The sequence below is a fragment of the Muntiacus reevesi genome, chromosome 2 (assembly GCF_963930625.1).
Source record: "Muntiacus reevesi chromosome 2, mMunRee1.1, whole genome shotgun sequence".
Lineage (NCBI taxonomy): Eukaryota > Metazoa > Chordata > Mammalia > Artiodactyla > Cervidae > Muntiacus > Muntiacus reevesi.
In genome coordinates, this window is record NC_089250.1 from 27,627,060 (window position 1) to 27,644,912 (window position 17,853).

The following is a 17,853-nucleotide window of genomic DNA, read 5'->3' on the forward strand; positions in this document are numbered from 1 at the left end:
GAGAAGATCATTTTCGTTGCCTCCCTTTATTAAAGACCCAAGCTAGCAGCTTGTCTTTGTCCAACATGAAAGGAATGCTGTTTTAAAATAGCAATGTATTTCTTATTTAAAGTTGGAGAGTAGGACCACACTTGCATCCTATATAGGCCTGTGGGAGTTCTCAGCAGGGTTCTCATCCTATGCCATCTGGTAATAATGGCCCACTCGTTCTGGTTTATTTTAGGAACTCTCCCAACAAGTTGGGGTTCACAGCATCAGCGTACTCAGATCAAGACACTAAGGCGAGTTCGCCATGGGCGACAGAACACATCACTAAGTTTGTTTACGGCCGTGTGACTCTAAAATGTTAAGTCTGATGGTTGTCTTAGATGTCAACCAGTATCTCGGGCTGTGACGACCTTCAAGCTATGATATTAAAATAGAAAAACCTTTGCAGAATGTTAACCTATCATTACACAGACTCAATGGCACGGCACTGCAACCTAATTAGCAGTGTGGCTTGCATCTTTGCATCTATAAAATAGAATTAGCATGAGCACTGCTCTTTTTTTTTTATTATTAGTTTGTGTTTCTAGAAAGGTGTGACCTTATCTGTAGGGTTCTGCTCATTTATGTCCATCTACAAAGGATTTAATTACATTCTTTTAGCTCTCTATGCTGAGGAAATTGAAAACGGCCACTTCAAAATTACAAATGTTAACGAAATTAGTGAAGAGAATATTTACTCCATCACCCTTCTCCTTTCGAAGAGAATGGAAACATGCTGAGGTAAATAAGGCCTAAGATTTTCAGAAGAGAAAATTCTGGGCAAGGAGAGCATTAAGAGTTCTCCTTTCCTCTTTCCCATGTGTATTTGCAAGTTTCTCTGGTTTTCTTGGGCAGAACTAGTGAAGGGCGAAGTGTATAAATATGGCACAGTGTCTGAAAGTTACATATTAGCATCAGCAGCTAGAAAACATCAACTTACATCGGAGGCTGGTGATTCGAGCACGATGCCAAATCCTAGAATGTGGTTCTCCCCAGGAGAGGGGTGCTCGGCCGCGGGGAGACTGGAATTCTCGGGGGCCCCTGCAGCCTTCTTCTCAGCTTCCAATGCACTGGGCTTCTGTTTCACAGTGAGAGGTTCCACAGTTTTTGGGGGCACTTTTTTCTTTTTATTTCTCTTGCGTGAGACGGCAGTTCGCTGGGAGCAGATAAGGGAAATTGGAGGTTGTTGTCTGTTTTGGGTTCCAACTGTGAACAACAAACAAAAATATGGTACAGGCATGTGTGTCTAACCTAGGAGAATATTCTTGCTCCATCAACTGAGGCTGAAATGGGTTCACTGGAGGATAAGGCACATCGAGATCAACCTCACGCTAAACCTGAGCGTGACCAAATGCTGCCTCAAAAGGTCTACGGGCAGAAAAATCCCAAGAGAAAACTCTCCTCCAAATCCTGGGGGCTAATTGATTACCTGGTGGGTAATCGTAAGGAGGAAAGGATGATGAGCTATGAGAAAACACTGAAGTATGATTTTACATATCACATGACATTTTTGTATTACCAAGAACCCCAGAACTTAAATTGAGGTGTAGACATCCATGTTTTTTGGAAAGCCAATCTCGGGACTATTCCACTTGAGATTAAACTGATTGGTAGCCAGCAACCTACAGGTGCCAAAATCAACAAAAGTCGGGCAAAGTCGGGCAACGATGCTCATTTCGGCAAGTCTGATCAAAAGCATCACTTGAGAATGACCAGTAAGCATGTGGGCTAGGTCTGTTGGTCAATTTCAGGTCCAGTTACTCCTGCCTCACAAACCAATAAGGTCCACACATCAGCCATCTCCACACACTATGCTACTGGGTCTGACCAGGCTGTTTCTCCATAACTCAGTTTTATGTAGCTGAAAAACAGGAAAAATATAGCTCAGTACAAGAAGAACAAATCAGGAAGGTCCAGGAATGGTCTGAGTTCCAAAGACGAGAAGCGCTGATCGAGAGCTGAGTGCTGATGCTGAATATATACTTAAGGGAATCAAGGATGGTAATTACAGTTCTCAGAGGTGCCCTTCAAGAAGTAGTGTTTGTTAACCATTTAAAAATACTCTGATGGAAAGTGGGAAAATGGCGCTATTACTTAAATCTTCACGTGTTAGTATGGTTTTTAAAAATATGACCACAGCTGCTTTTTCACAGAAATACAGCTCTAAAAATAAGCCAGATGAAAACCTAAAGATCTTGACATGCACATAACATGGATCATTTCTTATCAGGTTGTAAATGGGGAATATCTGTACTCTGAACTTGATATCTGCATCTCTAGGCTGGACAGAAATTTATAAATAAGTATTAGAAACACAGTACTTGCACTGCAAATGAGCACTGAAAAGTTTTTTTAATCACCCATGCAGTAAGTAGTCTAGCTCACTGGTTCTCAACCTCAGCTACACATTAGTCTCACTGGATTCACCTTTAAAAAAAAGGAAAAAAAAAAAAAAAAAAAGCCAGTGCCTCAGGCTCAATCCAGACTAATTGGGACTGGAATTTCCCAGGGAGATGCCTGGGTATTGGGATTTTTTAAAAAGCTCTTCCAGTGATCCCCAATATATAAGCCGGACTGGAACTTTTCTCTGTTAGGTCTGAATTTTCAGCTGAGGATAGGTCTCCATTTGGAAAGTTAGACAACTGAAGCAGTTATCAATGATCTAGGACTCCAGCCTCACCAAGCCTCACTTTCTAAAATTAAAAGTGAAAATGTTTTGAGTTTAAAGAACACAGGGTCTGAGGTTTTCTTCTTCTTCTGCAAGTCTGGACAGAGCTGTGTTCTTTCGAATCAGATCTTATCGCTTGATCTTATTCCTTGCCTTCTCCCAGAAGTAAAGGTGAAACTTTCTAAGTCGAAGGTAAATCTACATTTTACAGGTAATAAACCTTAAGTCAATCTACTCACTCAACACAGACCCTTCAGTTTAAGAAAATTAAAGGAGGCTAATTTATTCAGTTTATCCTCTGGGATCCCTGTTCAGCTCTGGGGTCGTTTACTGCCCTAATCTGCAAAGCTTCATAAACGGAAATAGGGTGACATAGTGGCATTTACTTAATAGATTCTCAAAAGGCTTCAGTCAGGGATTTAAATGGTTGCAATTTGTAGTTTGCCATTTTGGGAGTAAGGAGCTTAAGTAACAAAATAAATCATTACCAATTCATACGCATATTTTCTTAAGTGCTAACAAATTCTTCCTCTGAGGAAAGAAATCTGTACAGAATGAAGTAACCTTTCTTTCTGAGCTCCTTATTTAGGAGATGTTAGCCTCTGCTGGGTTAATAAGAACACAGATTATCCTTGTGGAACAAGGTGAGTTAAATGCTTACTGGCCTGACCAAAATGCTTTTATTTTTTCCCTTGGGATAAGACTAAATCCAGTGCATAAAATTAGATGTTGCTTCTCAGAAAGCCTTTTGCTCATTTTACTTGCACGTGGTCTTGGGTGACTGATATGTTTAAGTATTAAGTTTTTTAAGTATCAAACCACATCACTGAATATTAAAATTTTACTAGAATTAACTAAACGGCACCAAGGACGATTTCTGAGCTGTCTGAATGCCTTTACAGTGGAAAGGGGGGAAGTTAGTTATATATGACTGGGCCATTTTCCAGCTTAAAGAGCAGTTTTCCCTGATGAAGTGGAAGGCTTAATGAAATGATTTATTATTTTCTGTTGCTGTTGTTCAGTCGCTAAGTTGCGTCTGACCCTTTGGGATCCCATGGACTGCAGCACGTGAGGCTCCCCTATGACAAAAAAAGCGTTTTCTCCCCTAATTTTGGAGACTAGAAATCACAGCCACTATAATAAGGACTTAGACTTCCAGACTTCTAAGAAATGCTCCAGGTCTTCGTAACAACACTCACAAAATAGCTGAGGCTCAGATCATGCTTTACCGAGTTCAGCTGCATTTACTATCTCTTCTATTTTCAAAACAACCCTGTGAGTTAGATATTAATACTCTAGTTACAGATGAGAAATCTGAGGTTCAGAGAAGTCACCCAAACTAAGACAGGAGAAACTGGAACTCTGACCCTAAAATGCAAGTTCACTGCTCTTCGGTTCCTCAACTTGTCTAACAGGAGCGAGAACAACAACAACAAAAGCATCCTGTAAATAAAAAGACAAAGCCAGAGGTGTCTCTGAGCCTCTCTGACCTGAATGTTAGTGAGAAAAGCCACAAGCAGAGCCCGAGGGCCAACGTTTCTTGTCAGCTGATACTCTGGAATCTACCAGCAGAGCCGAGGCTTCCTAAGGGCATGTACAGAACTGCTTGGCTCCTCACCCGTCACAGGGAGCCCAGGGTGGGAGGCAGGGTGGGCTTGTGCAGAAGTGAGGGTTGTAAGATGCACACAGCCCCCCAAACTGAGCCCTTTAGGAGGGAAGATGAGCCATTCTCACCTCCTTCCCCATCACGAACCTCCTTGTCAATTTACATTAGGGAGAGGAGCCGAAGGGCTCTGCCCACCTTTGGGTGTAATTGTTTCAAAGTTTAATTAGCTGACATTTGTGAAGTACCAGGAGTACACGTACAGAAGGACTGAGCAGTGTCAGCCAGAAAGCCTGTGACGCTGGCTAACAGGAAGGTGGGTTCTGGAAAAAACAGAGAAAAATGGATGCTTGAAGAAGTACCCCATCAAATATACTTTCATAAAAAATTTGTTAAATAAAAAAAAAAAAAAGGAAACCTTGCTGGTGAGACAGCAAGGTGGGAGGCACAGTGTAATCAATGCGTAATGAACATCCCCACTGAAGATCCTCCCTCTGAGGCCGGATCTGCATACCTGCCTGAATCTGCATCAGTTTCCGCATGGTCTTGAGCTCTTGGAGGATGGCCTGCAACGTCGACTGGCAGTTACAAGTGCAGCAGTTGGATCCAGCTGATGAATTCACCACTGGAAGTTCTCCTGAGCAGGAAAGGAGAGAATGATGGCTGCCAAGCCACAGCAAGATTATAAAGGGGAAAATAAACAAGGTACCCGGTGATTTTCACAGCCTGGTGGTTGGGGTCTGACTTTAGCTGACTGTCCGGGTTTCTCCCCGGTCAGGTGTGAGTCGTATCACAGGGCGGCAGAGCCTGTGTGGACAGACACACACAGTTTGCTGCCACCCCAATTCATCTCAGATAACGATACAGAAAACATTTACTAAGAATACACTTGTGCTACTTTGCACAAAAAAACTAGCTCTGTGAACAGCCTTTACCTAAAACCACACAAACCGGGTAGCTGCACATGTCCTGAGAGTTCATACTGAGAATTAAATGTATCTAACTATTTAAAAGATAGTTTTAGCATTAACCATATGATTCCAAAAATTAAGAATTGTCAACACATTGCTTTTGTGCTGGGTGTGGTGTGTCTGGGTGGGGGGAAGCGGGGGCAGCAGGGCCTGGGAGGGTCCATGTGAACTGGGGGTCAGAGGCTGCTGCTGTGTTGGCTTTTCTCCAGCTTCATAAAGGAGTGCCCTTCTACATCTTCCATTCCCAGTTCTTCAGTTTCATTTTAGTCTCGTTTTCACTGTTTGAAAGTGAAAGCCGCTCAGTTGTGTCCAACTCTTTGCGACCCCATGAACTATACAGTCCATGGAATTCTCCAGGCCAGAATACTGGAGTGGGTAGCCTTTCCCTTCTCCAGGGGGGTCTTCCCAACCCAGGAATCGAACCCAGGTCTCCTGCATTGCTGGCAGATTCTACTAGCTGAATCACAAGGGAAGCTCAAGAATGCTGGAGTGGGTAGCCTATCCCTTCTCCAGCAGATCTTCCCGACCCAGGAACCAAACCAGGGTCTCCTGCATTGCAGGCAGATTCTTTACCAACTGAGCTATCAAGGAAGCCCTTGTCACTGTTTAATACATCATAAAATTGTCCTCCTCTGTTTCGCTTACATGTAAACAAATATCTTCCTGTTATTGCTGGAATAAAATGGGACATTTGGAAAAACATGCTTTCAGTACAGTAGCCCTGGTCTCAGTATCCAAGTTCCCTTAAAGGGGATCAGGATAAGAGACTGCTCTCACTTGGGTTTTTTCATAGGTGGAAGAGGGAAGTTCTAAGGTTTTGGTCGAGTTATATTCTTTACTATACATTAAATGTAATTTACATCCTGCAATATGCATTCTTTGCAAATATTAATTATTGAAAGTTTCACCACAGCAAAACTATGGAATACTTAATGTGTGGAGCAGCACAATTATGTACATTCAGAGTTGTAGCAAAATGAGATGTTACAACTTTAAAACTACAAATGATTAAATTAAAACTCCAATGGAAAAAAAAAAATAAAAAAATAAAACTCCAATGAGATACCAAATGTATTCCGATCAAAAATACGCCATTAACCCAGAAGTATTTTAAAACAAGTATGGGGGAATTTAGGTTTGTAACTCTGACCATTACTCATATTTTCCAAAGTAAATCCACCACCCTTGTTGGGGCCTGGAAAATAGAACAGTATTCACCCAATACTTTCTGATGGGGGCGCTTATTAGTTTCATAGATTCCTGAGGTCATTTTATTTCTCTAGTCATTTCTCCCACAGCAGTAGAGTTAGGAGGACTTTGTGAATATTCCTAGTCACTATTCCAAGTCTGTACCATTTTAGAGGACAAAACCAATCCTTCTCAGCTTGTTATAAATCATTTTCTAATTTTAAAGAGAACTGCCTTTTTATTTTTATGGAGGACTCTTTAAAGAGCCATCTCTTTCTAACCTGGAAGCACGCCAGCATGAGAATCTGATATTGGCTTATGTAATATTAAGAGAGACAGAAGACACCCATACATCTCTTGGGGTCCCTCCCTGTCTCTTCAGCAGTAGCTAGTGATGGCTTTTCATACCTTTGAACTGGTTATCACAAACTGTGCTTAAAACAAAACATAAAATCACAATAGTTCTCTTTTTCTTGAAGGATGATGATGGGGGGGGGGAATCCTTAACTTTTTAAGGAAACTAGAAATGCATTCTTCCTTTCTTCTCATTCCCTTTGTTAAAACTACAGATCTGCACATCTGTATGTAATTTATAACACGAATAATAGTCAGTGTTACTGGAGGGGAAATTAACATGAATGGAGAAATCAAGTTTTTCCTTACGCTTTGGGGAAAAAAAGATTGCCATTTGAGTTTTTCCCCCTTAACAATTAGGAATTTAAAACAGATAACTAAAAAAAAAAAATAGATAACTAATAAGAACCTACTGGATAGCACAGGGAACTCTACTCAATACCCTATGGTGACTGACATGGGAAAAGCATCTAAGAACGAGTGGATATATTTAAGTGCATCGCTGATTCACTTTGCTATACACCTGAAACTAACACAAGACTATAAATCACCTATACTCCAAATTAATTTTAGAAAACCCATGAAGAATTTAAATTAAGGAAATTTTACTTTAAAGGAATAATTTTCAACCTGAATGAAGCAAGTTATAAAATATGGATCATTTGGTTCAGGAGCTTGAATGGGAGGTTAAAGTCAAGGTGTCACTTGACTGGCGGGGTTCATCAGTCCTCCCTTTAAGTGACTCGTCCTGTAATGAAGAAAGCCCAGGACTTAGCAAGGGGATGTGTTAATAACACACCACGACCAGGAAGCTTCTATTAAGGACACAGTGGAGCTCTTTCTACCCTAACGTTCAGTTGTTTGTGACAATGATATCCGTATCTCAGTCATTGATGGCTTTGACTTCTTAAAGAGCTAAAGTGTCTATCAAGAAACTATCCCTTCTAATAGAGAACCCCCAGTTTTTCCTGCATCTCAAGTCTAGATTTTTTTAATGCTCTTTTTCTTTTATGTCTTCCCTGTCTTTTAAAATAACTCAATTAAGGTAGGTAATTAAAGGAGGGTTTACTATATTGAACTCAAAGAACATACTGAATGTTTATAGACAGAAAACATATTGGGACGACTGTGAGTGTCTGATGAGGGCCATACCATTGGAGCTCCCAGCAGTGTGGGGCTGGTTCTGGAAGGTTCTGGAGCGGGTGCCATATTGCCCTGGGAACTGCCCGCTCTGGGGTGGCAGCTCATTCCACGTGCCCCGGGAAGACGGGTGGAGGCTCTGGGGGGCCTCTGCAGAGTTCAAACGCTGAGGCCAGATCGCATCCAAATCCTGGGGTTCCTCTTTAAGTTTCTCCCCCTCCTTGCCCACACGCTGATATATCCTCCCAGCGCTGTCATTCAGTAATCTTCTCATTCCTGTAATTTGTTTTTTAATTTCCATGCTTTCATCTCCTAATGGAAACAGGGCCAGAGACAGCACTGTAAATTAGTGAAAGAAAAAATAATCCACTACCGGAAAAAAAAAAACAAAAAACGAGACACCCCCCCTTCCTTCTTTGGAATCAGGGGAGGATTTACTGACTCCAGATGCAAGCTTCTCTTTTAAAAATCTTCTTTCCTCAGAGGATTATTTTTTTTTTTTGAACCAAGGTATCTGTATTGCACCTAGGGTGCTTAATAAATATTACTTAAAGATGACTGAAATTATACAGATATAAAATATTTTCTATAAATAATATCATTAAAGGATGCCCAGATCTATTAGGGGCTATTTCAAACATGCGTGCATGCTTGCTCAGCCTCTCAGTCATGTCCAACTCTTTGTGACCTCATGGACTGTAGCCCGCCAGGCTCCTCTGTCCATGGAATTCTCCAGGCAAGAATACTGGAGTGGGTAGCCATTCCCGTCTCCAGGGGATCTTCCCGACACAAGGATTGAACCCTCATCTCCTGCATTGGCAGCTAGGTTCTGTACTGCTGAGTCACAAAGGAAGCCCATTGTAAACATACTATCTTCTTAAATTGTCATCAGTCAGTAACTTTACAAAAGTTAAGGGAAGTAGTCTTTTCTTTTTATTCTCTAATTTGGGTTTTAAAATAAAAGTCTAATGCCAGAGTACACACTCAAGAGTCACTCTACTAAATGCTTGAAATTTCAACTATGAAAGAAGGAAAAGGCCCACAGAAAGCATCTACTAGGAAAACATAGCTCCTACAAACAAATCTAGCACACTTATTTATTTATTTTTAATTTTTGGCCGCATCTGTGCAGCATGTGGGATCTTAGTTCCTGACCAGGGATCAAACCCACGCCATCTTACATTGGGAACTCAGAGTATTAACTTCCAGACCACCAGGGAAGTCCTGGGTACATTTAATATAATTATGTTGTAATGCCCTCAGCATCATATTAGCCAGATTTCTCTATCACACTGGTAACTGCACAATGAATGTAGGTATTTTGCATTGTCTGGTTAGATATTTAACTTATGAATACACAAATACATTACTGAATGTAATGGAAAAGGAAATGGCAACCCATTCCATTATTCTTGCCTGAAAAAGTCCGTGGGGTCACAAAGAGTCGGACATGACTTAGCAAACCTAACAACAACAGTAACAAAACTGAATGCAAGGAAACTTTTCTATTTTTATGCTGTGAAGTTAGTATCTTCAATTTTTAAAATGGTAACAAAAGTATTAATTGTCTTTAATAGCTAACATGAACAAATGCAGAATTAACACAGATTTCCAAATTTACAATACTGCTCTGTGTTGGCATATGCTTGAGAGGAGAAATATTTTACTTTGTCATAAAACTCTTTTCATTTCAAACACCTGTGAAAATGACAATACAGAAACAATAAATCATGTTCCAGATTTTTATGAGAACGAATGACCAAGCACAATTGAAGAAATGCGAAGCCAGCATTTACAACTTTCTCAGGATGTCTGGGGAACAGGGTGTGTCTGGAAGAGGTCCCAGAGGAATTCTGAGAGATAAATCTATAAGCCAGTGTGGCTGCTGTTACTTTCAGCATCCAAACCCGCCCTTTCCCGGCGTGACTAACAGCACAGCTTGGGCAGGAAGGAGCTTCTTTCCTGCAGGGCTTTTATTCTGGACCAGGGATGTCACACACGCATCTAGGCTGCAGCACGCTGATCTCGGTTGACACTGGCTGGTGGCTGCCACTCCCCTCCGTCCCAGGGCCCTGGCAAGAACCACACCAGCCAAGCCAGGCAGAGGCGGGCATGCTGCCTGGAGCCTGGATCAGTGCCAGCTTACTCCCCACATGAACCCTGACGCATCACAGCCAAAGGGCCACTCTCTTTTCAAAGGTTCCACTTCTGCTCCAGTGACTGAATCCTATGATAAAGTGCTGTCTTCAGAAGGAGGGAAAAAAGGTCATGAGGATCTTGGAACTTTCTAGGATCAAAGTTGCTTTGTCATGAGCTTAGTTTCATAGTCTGAGAACCTACAGTTCTGAAACTTACAAGACTGAAAGTAGAGTGTGAATTCTGCACACTTGATACTTTGAAGAGGACAACCAGGATTGTGGAAGAAAGAGGGAGATCCTGGCTGTGGGCTGACACTTAGAAACATTTCTTACAAAATCAAAACAAGAGGCAAACCATGACAACAGATTAGGACCTGGGACTGAGGAGGAAGAAAAACAGGGGGCTGCGAAGGCAGGTAGCAGAGCTGGCTGACTTCCTGAGAAGACGGCTCACAGTCTATCCAACTGCGGGACAGCTGAAAGGACAGAAAACAGCTCAGTGTAAGAATTGCTGGAGTCAAGGAAAGCTGAGAGACATGGGGAAGCCTGGAAACGGGCTGGTTGCGGGGCAGCCTCCTAGAGGTGACAGGCTGCGTGTCCCCAGAGGGCAGCAGGATGAGCTGTCTTTCCTTTAGCCAGAGAAGTCAGGAGCAGCCCTGAGCACGGCACCTGGGGAGGAGGCCCTAGAACCACATCTCTCTCTGTCTCTGTCTCTCTCTGTTTCTGTCTGTCTGTCTGTCTGTCTGTCTCTCTCTCTCTCTCTTTCACACACACACACACACATGGGCGGGGGGATGATGCACTCTACAGAGAGAGGGGAATCGAGTCCTCACACATTCAGGAGGGGTGCAGCAGAGGATCAGGAGGGAGATCTGAAGACTAAAAGTGAGGACGACAGAGAAAGCTGAGCAGCCTGCACATGCTGGGATGGAGAGGGTGAAGCTTGCAGGTTGGACCACAGATGCTGGGGGGTGGGTCCGGGACAGACCGGGGCTGGGGTGCCCCAGACCTGGACTCACTTCCCAACTGTGCTGACTTGCTACTTGCTACAAGACGAGCCACCTGCTATTCTCGGACTTCAGCTTCCTGAACCGTAAAAAATGAATTCTGAATCAGTCCATGCCTGGCATAACCCAGGGGGAGCAGTCAAGGAGGGATGTAGGTTTTTCCCGTTACCAAGATGTTCACAGGGCACTGAAAAGCTCTAAAAGTCACATATGTCCTCCTCAGAAACAGTGGGCTTATTCTGATTGCCACAGTGAAGCCAAATTCTCTGACTCAAAAAAAAAAAAAAGTGGGATAAATTAAGATATTGAGATTTGAAGCACTAGTTGACCACTTTGTCTTTCCAGTTCTAATCAGTTGATGTCCTCTCTGTGTATAAATGCCAGGAAAAAGAAGCTCTAAAGAAGTATGATTCCAGGGAATTCCCTGGTTGCCCAGTGGTTAGGACTCCACACTTTCACTGCCAAGAATGTTTCAATTCCTGGTAGGGGAACTAAGATCCCACACTCTGTGTTATAAGGGCAAAAAACAAAAACAAACAACAAACAACAAAAAGAAGCAACAATTCCATGAGGAAACCTGTTCACTTTCCAAACCCAGCCATGCCTTTACACATGTTTAACCACAAGGGGCTGGGTCTTTTTAGAAAAAAAGAACAGGAATCTTACAAACATGGACCCATGGTGTGTGGCTGCATTAGTAAAACAATCTTAAATGAAAAATGGTTTGTATGTTTAGTAACTGGACTCCTTGGACAAGACTGACAAAAGATTACAGGTTGGATTTTACCCTTTGCTAAATTTCAAGACTCACTTTCCCTTACATAGATTACTTTCCTTTACGTAAATAATTTGCAAAATACAGAACAGAGAATCTTGCAACACAGAAGTCATCATATAGGATGATTTGATCAGGAGAGAAAAACATACTATACAGAATACGATTATTCGTGTTTTGAGGTAATGAAAGAAAAAAGGCAGTAATGCCCAAAGATAGAGTGAGATGATGTACATTAACATTGTACATCCATTTCTATATGCCTTCTTTTCACAAAGACTCAAAATAGTCACCACATCTTTGTATGAAAAATTAACTAGTGTTGAGTTATAACAGTCATTTCATACACCTTCCTTACGTAAATGAAAGAAATGTTGTGTCACAACCAGAATGAAGTCTAGTAGAATTAAATGTGATACTAAGGTTATAAACAAACCACATACTGAGAAAAATCCAAATGAACCTTTTGGCCAACCCAATATTAATAGGATGGAGTCAAAAAGTACCAGAAATACATTATTCAATAACAATTTATCAAGCATCTCCTGGGCCCCAGAGATACAAAGATCATCCTGTTCAAATTGAAAGGTACTCCCCTTCCAAATCTTTCAACATCTTTTACTCAAATCCTTTTGTGTGGGTTGGTTATTCTGAAAAATGGTCCTGATTTTCCCCAGCCTGCTGACCTGCACCTCTTTTAACTACGTGCCCCCATAACTCCAGCGAGCAGACTACCCTGCTATCTGTAGACACCTCTGATTTCTTGCTGGAGCTAAAAGCTGGCCCTTCTCTGAGGACCCTGCCTCCCTGAAGCCCCCTGTGTGAAAGTTATTCACCTCCCATTCCCTTGGGGCTGCGGAGGGTGGCCCCTGAGCATCACTCTTGCAGGCAGAAGCTCACTGTCTGGGTAGATGCCACAGCTGTACCACTTCCCCCTCTTCTTCCTGAACAGCGGTCTGTGTGCCGGGAGTTTAAGGTTCATAAAGAAAAGTGGCAGGTGATGAAGTCAATGCATACAGTGAGGTCATCCCATTAAGGTGCCAGGTTAAGGAAGAATAATTTTGCACTGGAGATATTGGGTTATAGATCTGGGTTATTTATTTCAATATTTTTATTTATTTATCTGGCTGTACCAAATCTTAGCAGCAGCAGGCAGGATCTTTAGTTATGGCATGTGAACTCTTGGTTGAGGTATATGGGATCTAGTTCCCTGACCAGGGATTAAACCCGGGCCCCCTGCATTGGGAGCATGGAGTCTTAGCCACTGGACCACCACGGAAGTCCGGCTCTAGGTAATTTCAAATTCACTCTCTCTTTAACATAAGGATGGTAAACAATCAGATCTTTCCCTTAGAAAAACAAATCTGGCAAAACTATGGTGAAAGTAGCGTGGGGAGAGGAAACTGGCTAGAAGGTTATTGCCAAAGGTTTCGTGAATGACCGTGACAGACTGGGCCAGGATAGGGTGATGGTGATGGAAAGGGAGACATTGAAGAAGGTTCACCAAATAGACTTGGTGATTCACTGGATGTGGGGGTGGGCGCAAGGATGTGAAGAAGAATCAGTGAAAGATAAATCTGAGGTTTCTAGCTGGGGTGACTGAATGGATGCTATCTAACATCAGTCAGAGAATTAGAAGATTGCAGGGCAGTGGAAATACAATGAGGCTAGTTTTTTAAAAAAAAATATTTATTATTTTATTATTTATTTGGCTGTGTCGAGTCTTAGCTGAAGCACGTGGGATCTTCAGTTGTGGCAATGTGGGATCTAGCTCCCCGACAAGGGATGGAACCCAGGCCCACTGCATTGGGAACACGGATTCTCAGCCACTGGACCACCACTCTGAGGCTAGTTCTGACAAAGGAAATTTATATAGTCGGCAGGCAGTTGGGAATGTATAAGAAGTTGATGGTGAAGTGGGAATACTGGAGACAGCAGTAGCTATTGTTATTACCAGTGGTACCTGGCCCCTTTGGACGGAGACAGCCCCTTGGGCTCACAAACAGCTCAGGGGGTGGCAGGACATCTTATCCGGAGATACTAGGTTTCCTGTTGATCTAACATGTGGAGAGCTCAGCACCCTCACTTCAACATTAAAAGCTATGAGCTCACGTGTGTCCAAGCTGGCCAAGTGAGTTCACCTGCTCCTCTTGGACTTTGAGTCCCCGGGGCAGGCAGCAGTCCCCGTGGTCACAACCGCATCATCTCCAGCTCCTCACGCACCCTGACCACCGTCTAGTCCATCCCCTGGGTGCCAATCCCCAACTCACGTCTACAGAAGGACTGACGGACACTGAAAGGACTGAGGGACAGTCACCACTACATCCACTATGCTTTGGCTCTTATTGTGGTATCATGTCCAGCCTTTTTGTTTGTTTTTGGCCGAACCACACAACTCGCGGTATCTTAGTTCCCCGACCAGGGATTGAACACGGGCCACAGCAGTCAAAGCACAGAGTTCTAACCACAGCCGCCAGGGACCTCCCATCACGTCCAGTTTTGCACTCTTTTAAAGAGGCTGTCGAGAAACTTGAGATCATGCAAAAGTCAACAAAAAAGATGAAAGGATCAAGGAAAGGTTAAAGAAGTTGGGTTGTTTCTCTGAGAGACAAATAGCTACTGAGTGACTCCTCTTCAAACACTTGACAGGTTATCACGAACACTGTTCATTATCCATAGGAAAAAGTGGCCTCAAACTGTAGCTCCTAGGCAGGAGGTTGGGCAACCTTATGGTCTAAAAAGCTGACCCCTCCAGTTCTAGAAACAGAAGAGGAACCTCTGAGAAGATATGCCAAAGGAGTGGCATTAAGGATGCCTCCTGTCTGGGATGTTGAAGAAGTGCTGGAAACAGTGGCGATGGCTGCATACCACTGTGAACATCCTTTTTGGAAAAGGCCTTTTAAGGGAACTTCCTGGTGGTTCAGTGGTTACAACTCGGTGCTTTCACTGCTGTGGGCCCAGGATTCGATCCCCAGTCGAGGAACTAAGACTCCAAAAGCCACAAAGTGCAGCCTCCAAAAAAGGTTTAAAACTCCTTGCAAAAAAAAACAAAAAAACAAAAAAAACACTTCCTTGCATTTTCTAGGTAATGGTAGTTAAACAAAAAAAAGTTGAGTTTATCAGTGAGAAATACTGAGATAACCATGATTTATACTGAATAGTGCAAGTACCTCCTTCTCAAACACTAGCAGAAGCTGGCGTGGAGCCGTATTGTAGAAAAGGCTGAACTCCGACCTGTCAAATGAGAGCAGTGAGAAAAAGAGCAGGAAAAAAGGAAGCAGGGTCCATCAAGACCACACAGCAGCTCTCTCCACCACAATGCTCGACACGTGAGTGGAATAGCCAGGCATCTGCAGTGGACTCTGCACCCTGAGAAGACCTGGGTTAGCATCAATGCCTCAAACCTGTGCTGACTTGCAGACACCATCAAGGTTCTGGCTGGCCATCCCTGGGGGCGGCAGCCACGTTTACCAGGGACATGTAGGCCTAGGGGGGCTAATGGCAAGAAGGGTTTGAAAAGCATAGAGAACAGAGTGATGGCTGCCAAGTGAACCCTTTGCCCTGAAGCAATCTGAAGTGGAATCCCCCAAATAAAGAGGAGCCAAGATCTACCGAAGAGAATGTATCAGAACCTTTATTCCCAAAACAGTCCTTGGAGTCCAGTTGAGAACACTGTGTAGTCTAAATGCCACTAGGAAGGAAGGATGCAAACCTCGGCTGCAGGATTGGTGAACTGGTGGAATCAAATGTGTTGATCAGGGGGAGTTAACCCGCACACGTGCCGCCACAGTGCTGGGCGACCCTCCTGTTCAACTGAAGTGTTAGGTGGAATATAATTAAGAAGCCCAGGGCATAGAAGGCGTTTTCATTGAAAAGACGAGGTTCCTTACAAATCTGTTTAGATAACATCAGGTTCAATCATCTATTCAATAAATATTTACTGTACTATTACTACTAAATATGAGATTTCTGTAGGACCAAAGAAAGAAAAAGACAAGAAGGACAAGATACCATCTCTCCCCTCCAGGAGTTTACAGCCTCGCTGGGAACCCAGATGAACGCACAAGGATTCCGAGGACTCAGGGCCTCTCTCCTGACATGCGGGCAAGCTCACCCAGCCTGGGCCACCCATAGCCAGCATGGGAGGCAGGAGCTCTTTTTAACTGAGACTGAGGAAGTGATGCCAAGACAGGTCCCAAGACAGAATGCCACGGGTCCATGCTGAGAAAATGGGCCTGCAAAGCAGAAAGGGGAAGAAAGGCTTGAGATGGGTAAGAAGGGCCAGGGGAGCAAAGAAACACCAGGACATGAATCGACATGGGCTGTCACGCTGCTTCTCAAATGTGTCCCTCAGTGGGACGGACTGAGACAGCAGCACTGACATACACACTACCACGTGTAAAACTGAGAGCTGGTGGGAAGCTGCCGTACACCACGGGGAGCTCAGCTCAGCGCTGAGATGGCCGAGAGAGGTGGGATCAGCATGGGGTGGGAGAGAGGCCCCGGAGGGAGGGGATACATGTATACATATGACTGACTGACTTCACTGCACACCAGAAACTAACACAACATTGTAAAGCAATTATCCTCCAATTAAAAATAAATTTTAAAAAGTATGTCCCTCAAAGAGCATCTACAGACAGAGTAGAAAAAACATCCATGAGAAGTTTAGGGGCAAAGCCCTAAAAGGGGATGAAGGAACAATTTTCTTTGATGGTTTCATGCTTTATCTAAAAAAATAAATGCAAGTATTCCCTGCTTTGAGCCCACCGAAATGTGCAGATCCCTCTCTCCATGGAACAACCCAGAGCCCCACGGTCCCCCAACTCAGAACCATTACAGAAGGCAAAGGGCTGTTGCTTATGACTGTCTCCAGCTATGTGCTCTAGGAATACATTTATAGCATGATCGGACAGATTAAACCTAGAGAACACAAGATAAATGCCTTGGATGATGCCTTAATTACGAGTGTTTTGGGAATTGACAGGACGAGATAACTTTGTGAGGATTACAGCTGACTTCATGAAGACAGGAAGACCTGAGCTGGTGAAGAACATGTGGTCAGCAAGTCCATGGGCACTTTGAGGGAGAGAAGACAGAAGACCACTGAAGGCAGAGGAAAAACCAGGCAGGCTGTGGTGAGAAGCTGATTGGTTGGACTGAATGATCACTGAATGGGTGAAACATAGAACACAGGGACCTTGTTTTCACTTTATCCTGAAAATGACAGGACATCAATGAAGAAAGCAATATGACACCACTAGAACTACCCAACCAATTCAGAGAGTTTATCTACTTTTCTCTTCCCCAAATCTTTTTATAACAAGGAAAAATTTGATTTTATAACAAATACAGCATGGTCTCCCAATTGAATGTTCCTTCATCAGACATGGACTGTAACTCCAGCCACATTAAGTGGGTAGGTCAGAAGCCACCACTTTGAATAATGTTAAGGAATAATCAAGTCAAAGAGTTCAGATCCCAAATGTACAGGACAGGTCTTACAAATCAGTGAAGAAGAAGATGACGACACATACCTACTAACAATGGAAAATGGGCACAAGACATGAACATGCAACTCATAAGGGAAATAAATAGTTCAAATCTCTTAATGTCCATAATGATTAATGTAACAAAAATTACATAATGTGAAATTCTTTGTCTATTAATTTGGCAAAGACTATGGACACAACTGAAGCGACCTAGCAGCAGCAGCAGCATAGATTCATAGGGCTTCCCAGATGGTGTAATGGTAAAGAATCCATTGCCAAGCAAGAGACTCGAGTTTGATCCCTAGGTTGGGAAGATCCCCTGAAGAAGGAAATAGTAACCACTCTGGTATTCTTGCCTGGGAAATCCCATGGACAGAGGAGCCTAGAAGGCTACAGTCCATGGGGTTGTAAGAGTTGGACATGATTTAGTGACTAAACAATAATAAACAGATTCAAAAAGCCCATTTTTGATGAAGGTGTAGGGTTATGG

The 17,853-nt window shown here is 43.1% G+C and overlaps 1 protein-coding gene across 7 annotated transcripts in view; it reads right to left on the reverse strand.

Moving 5' to 3' along the window:
* BEND7 (BEN domain containing 7) overlaps positions 1–17,853 on the reverse strand; it is an 86,216-nt gene that overhangs the window by 48,358 nt on the left and 20,005 nt on the right. For all 7 annotated transcript variants that reach the window (XM_065921139.1, XM_065921133.1, XM_065921138.1 and 4 more), the window contains 3 exons: positions 7,964–8,263; positions 4,813–4,935; positions 968–1,233 (listed from right to left, as the gene is read on the reverse strand). In XM_065921139.1, coding sequence (XP_065777211.1) covers positions 968–1,233; positions 4,813–4,935; positions 7,964–8,263 — 689 coding nt within the window. The remainder of the gene's footprint in view (positions 1–967; positions 1,234–4,812; positions 4,936–7,963; positions 8,264–17,853) is intronic.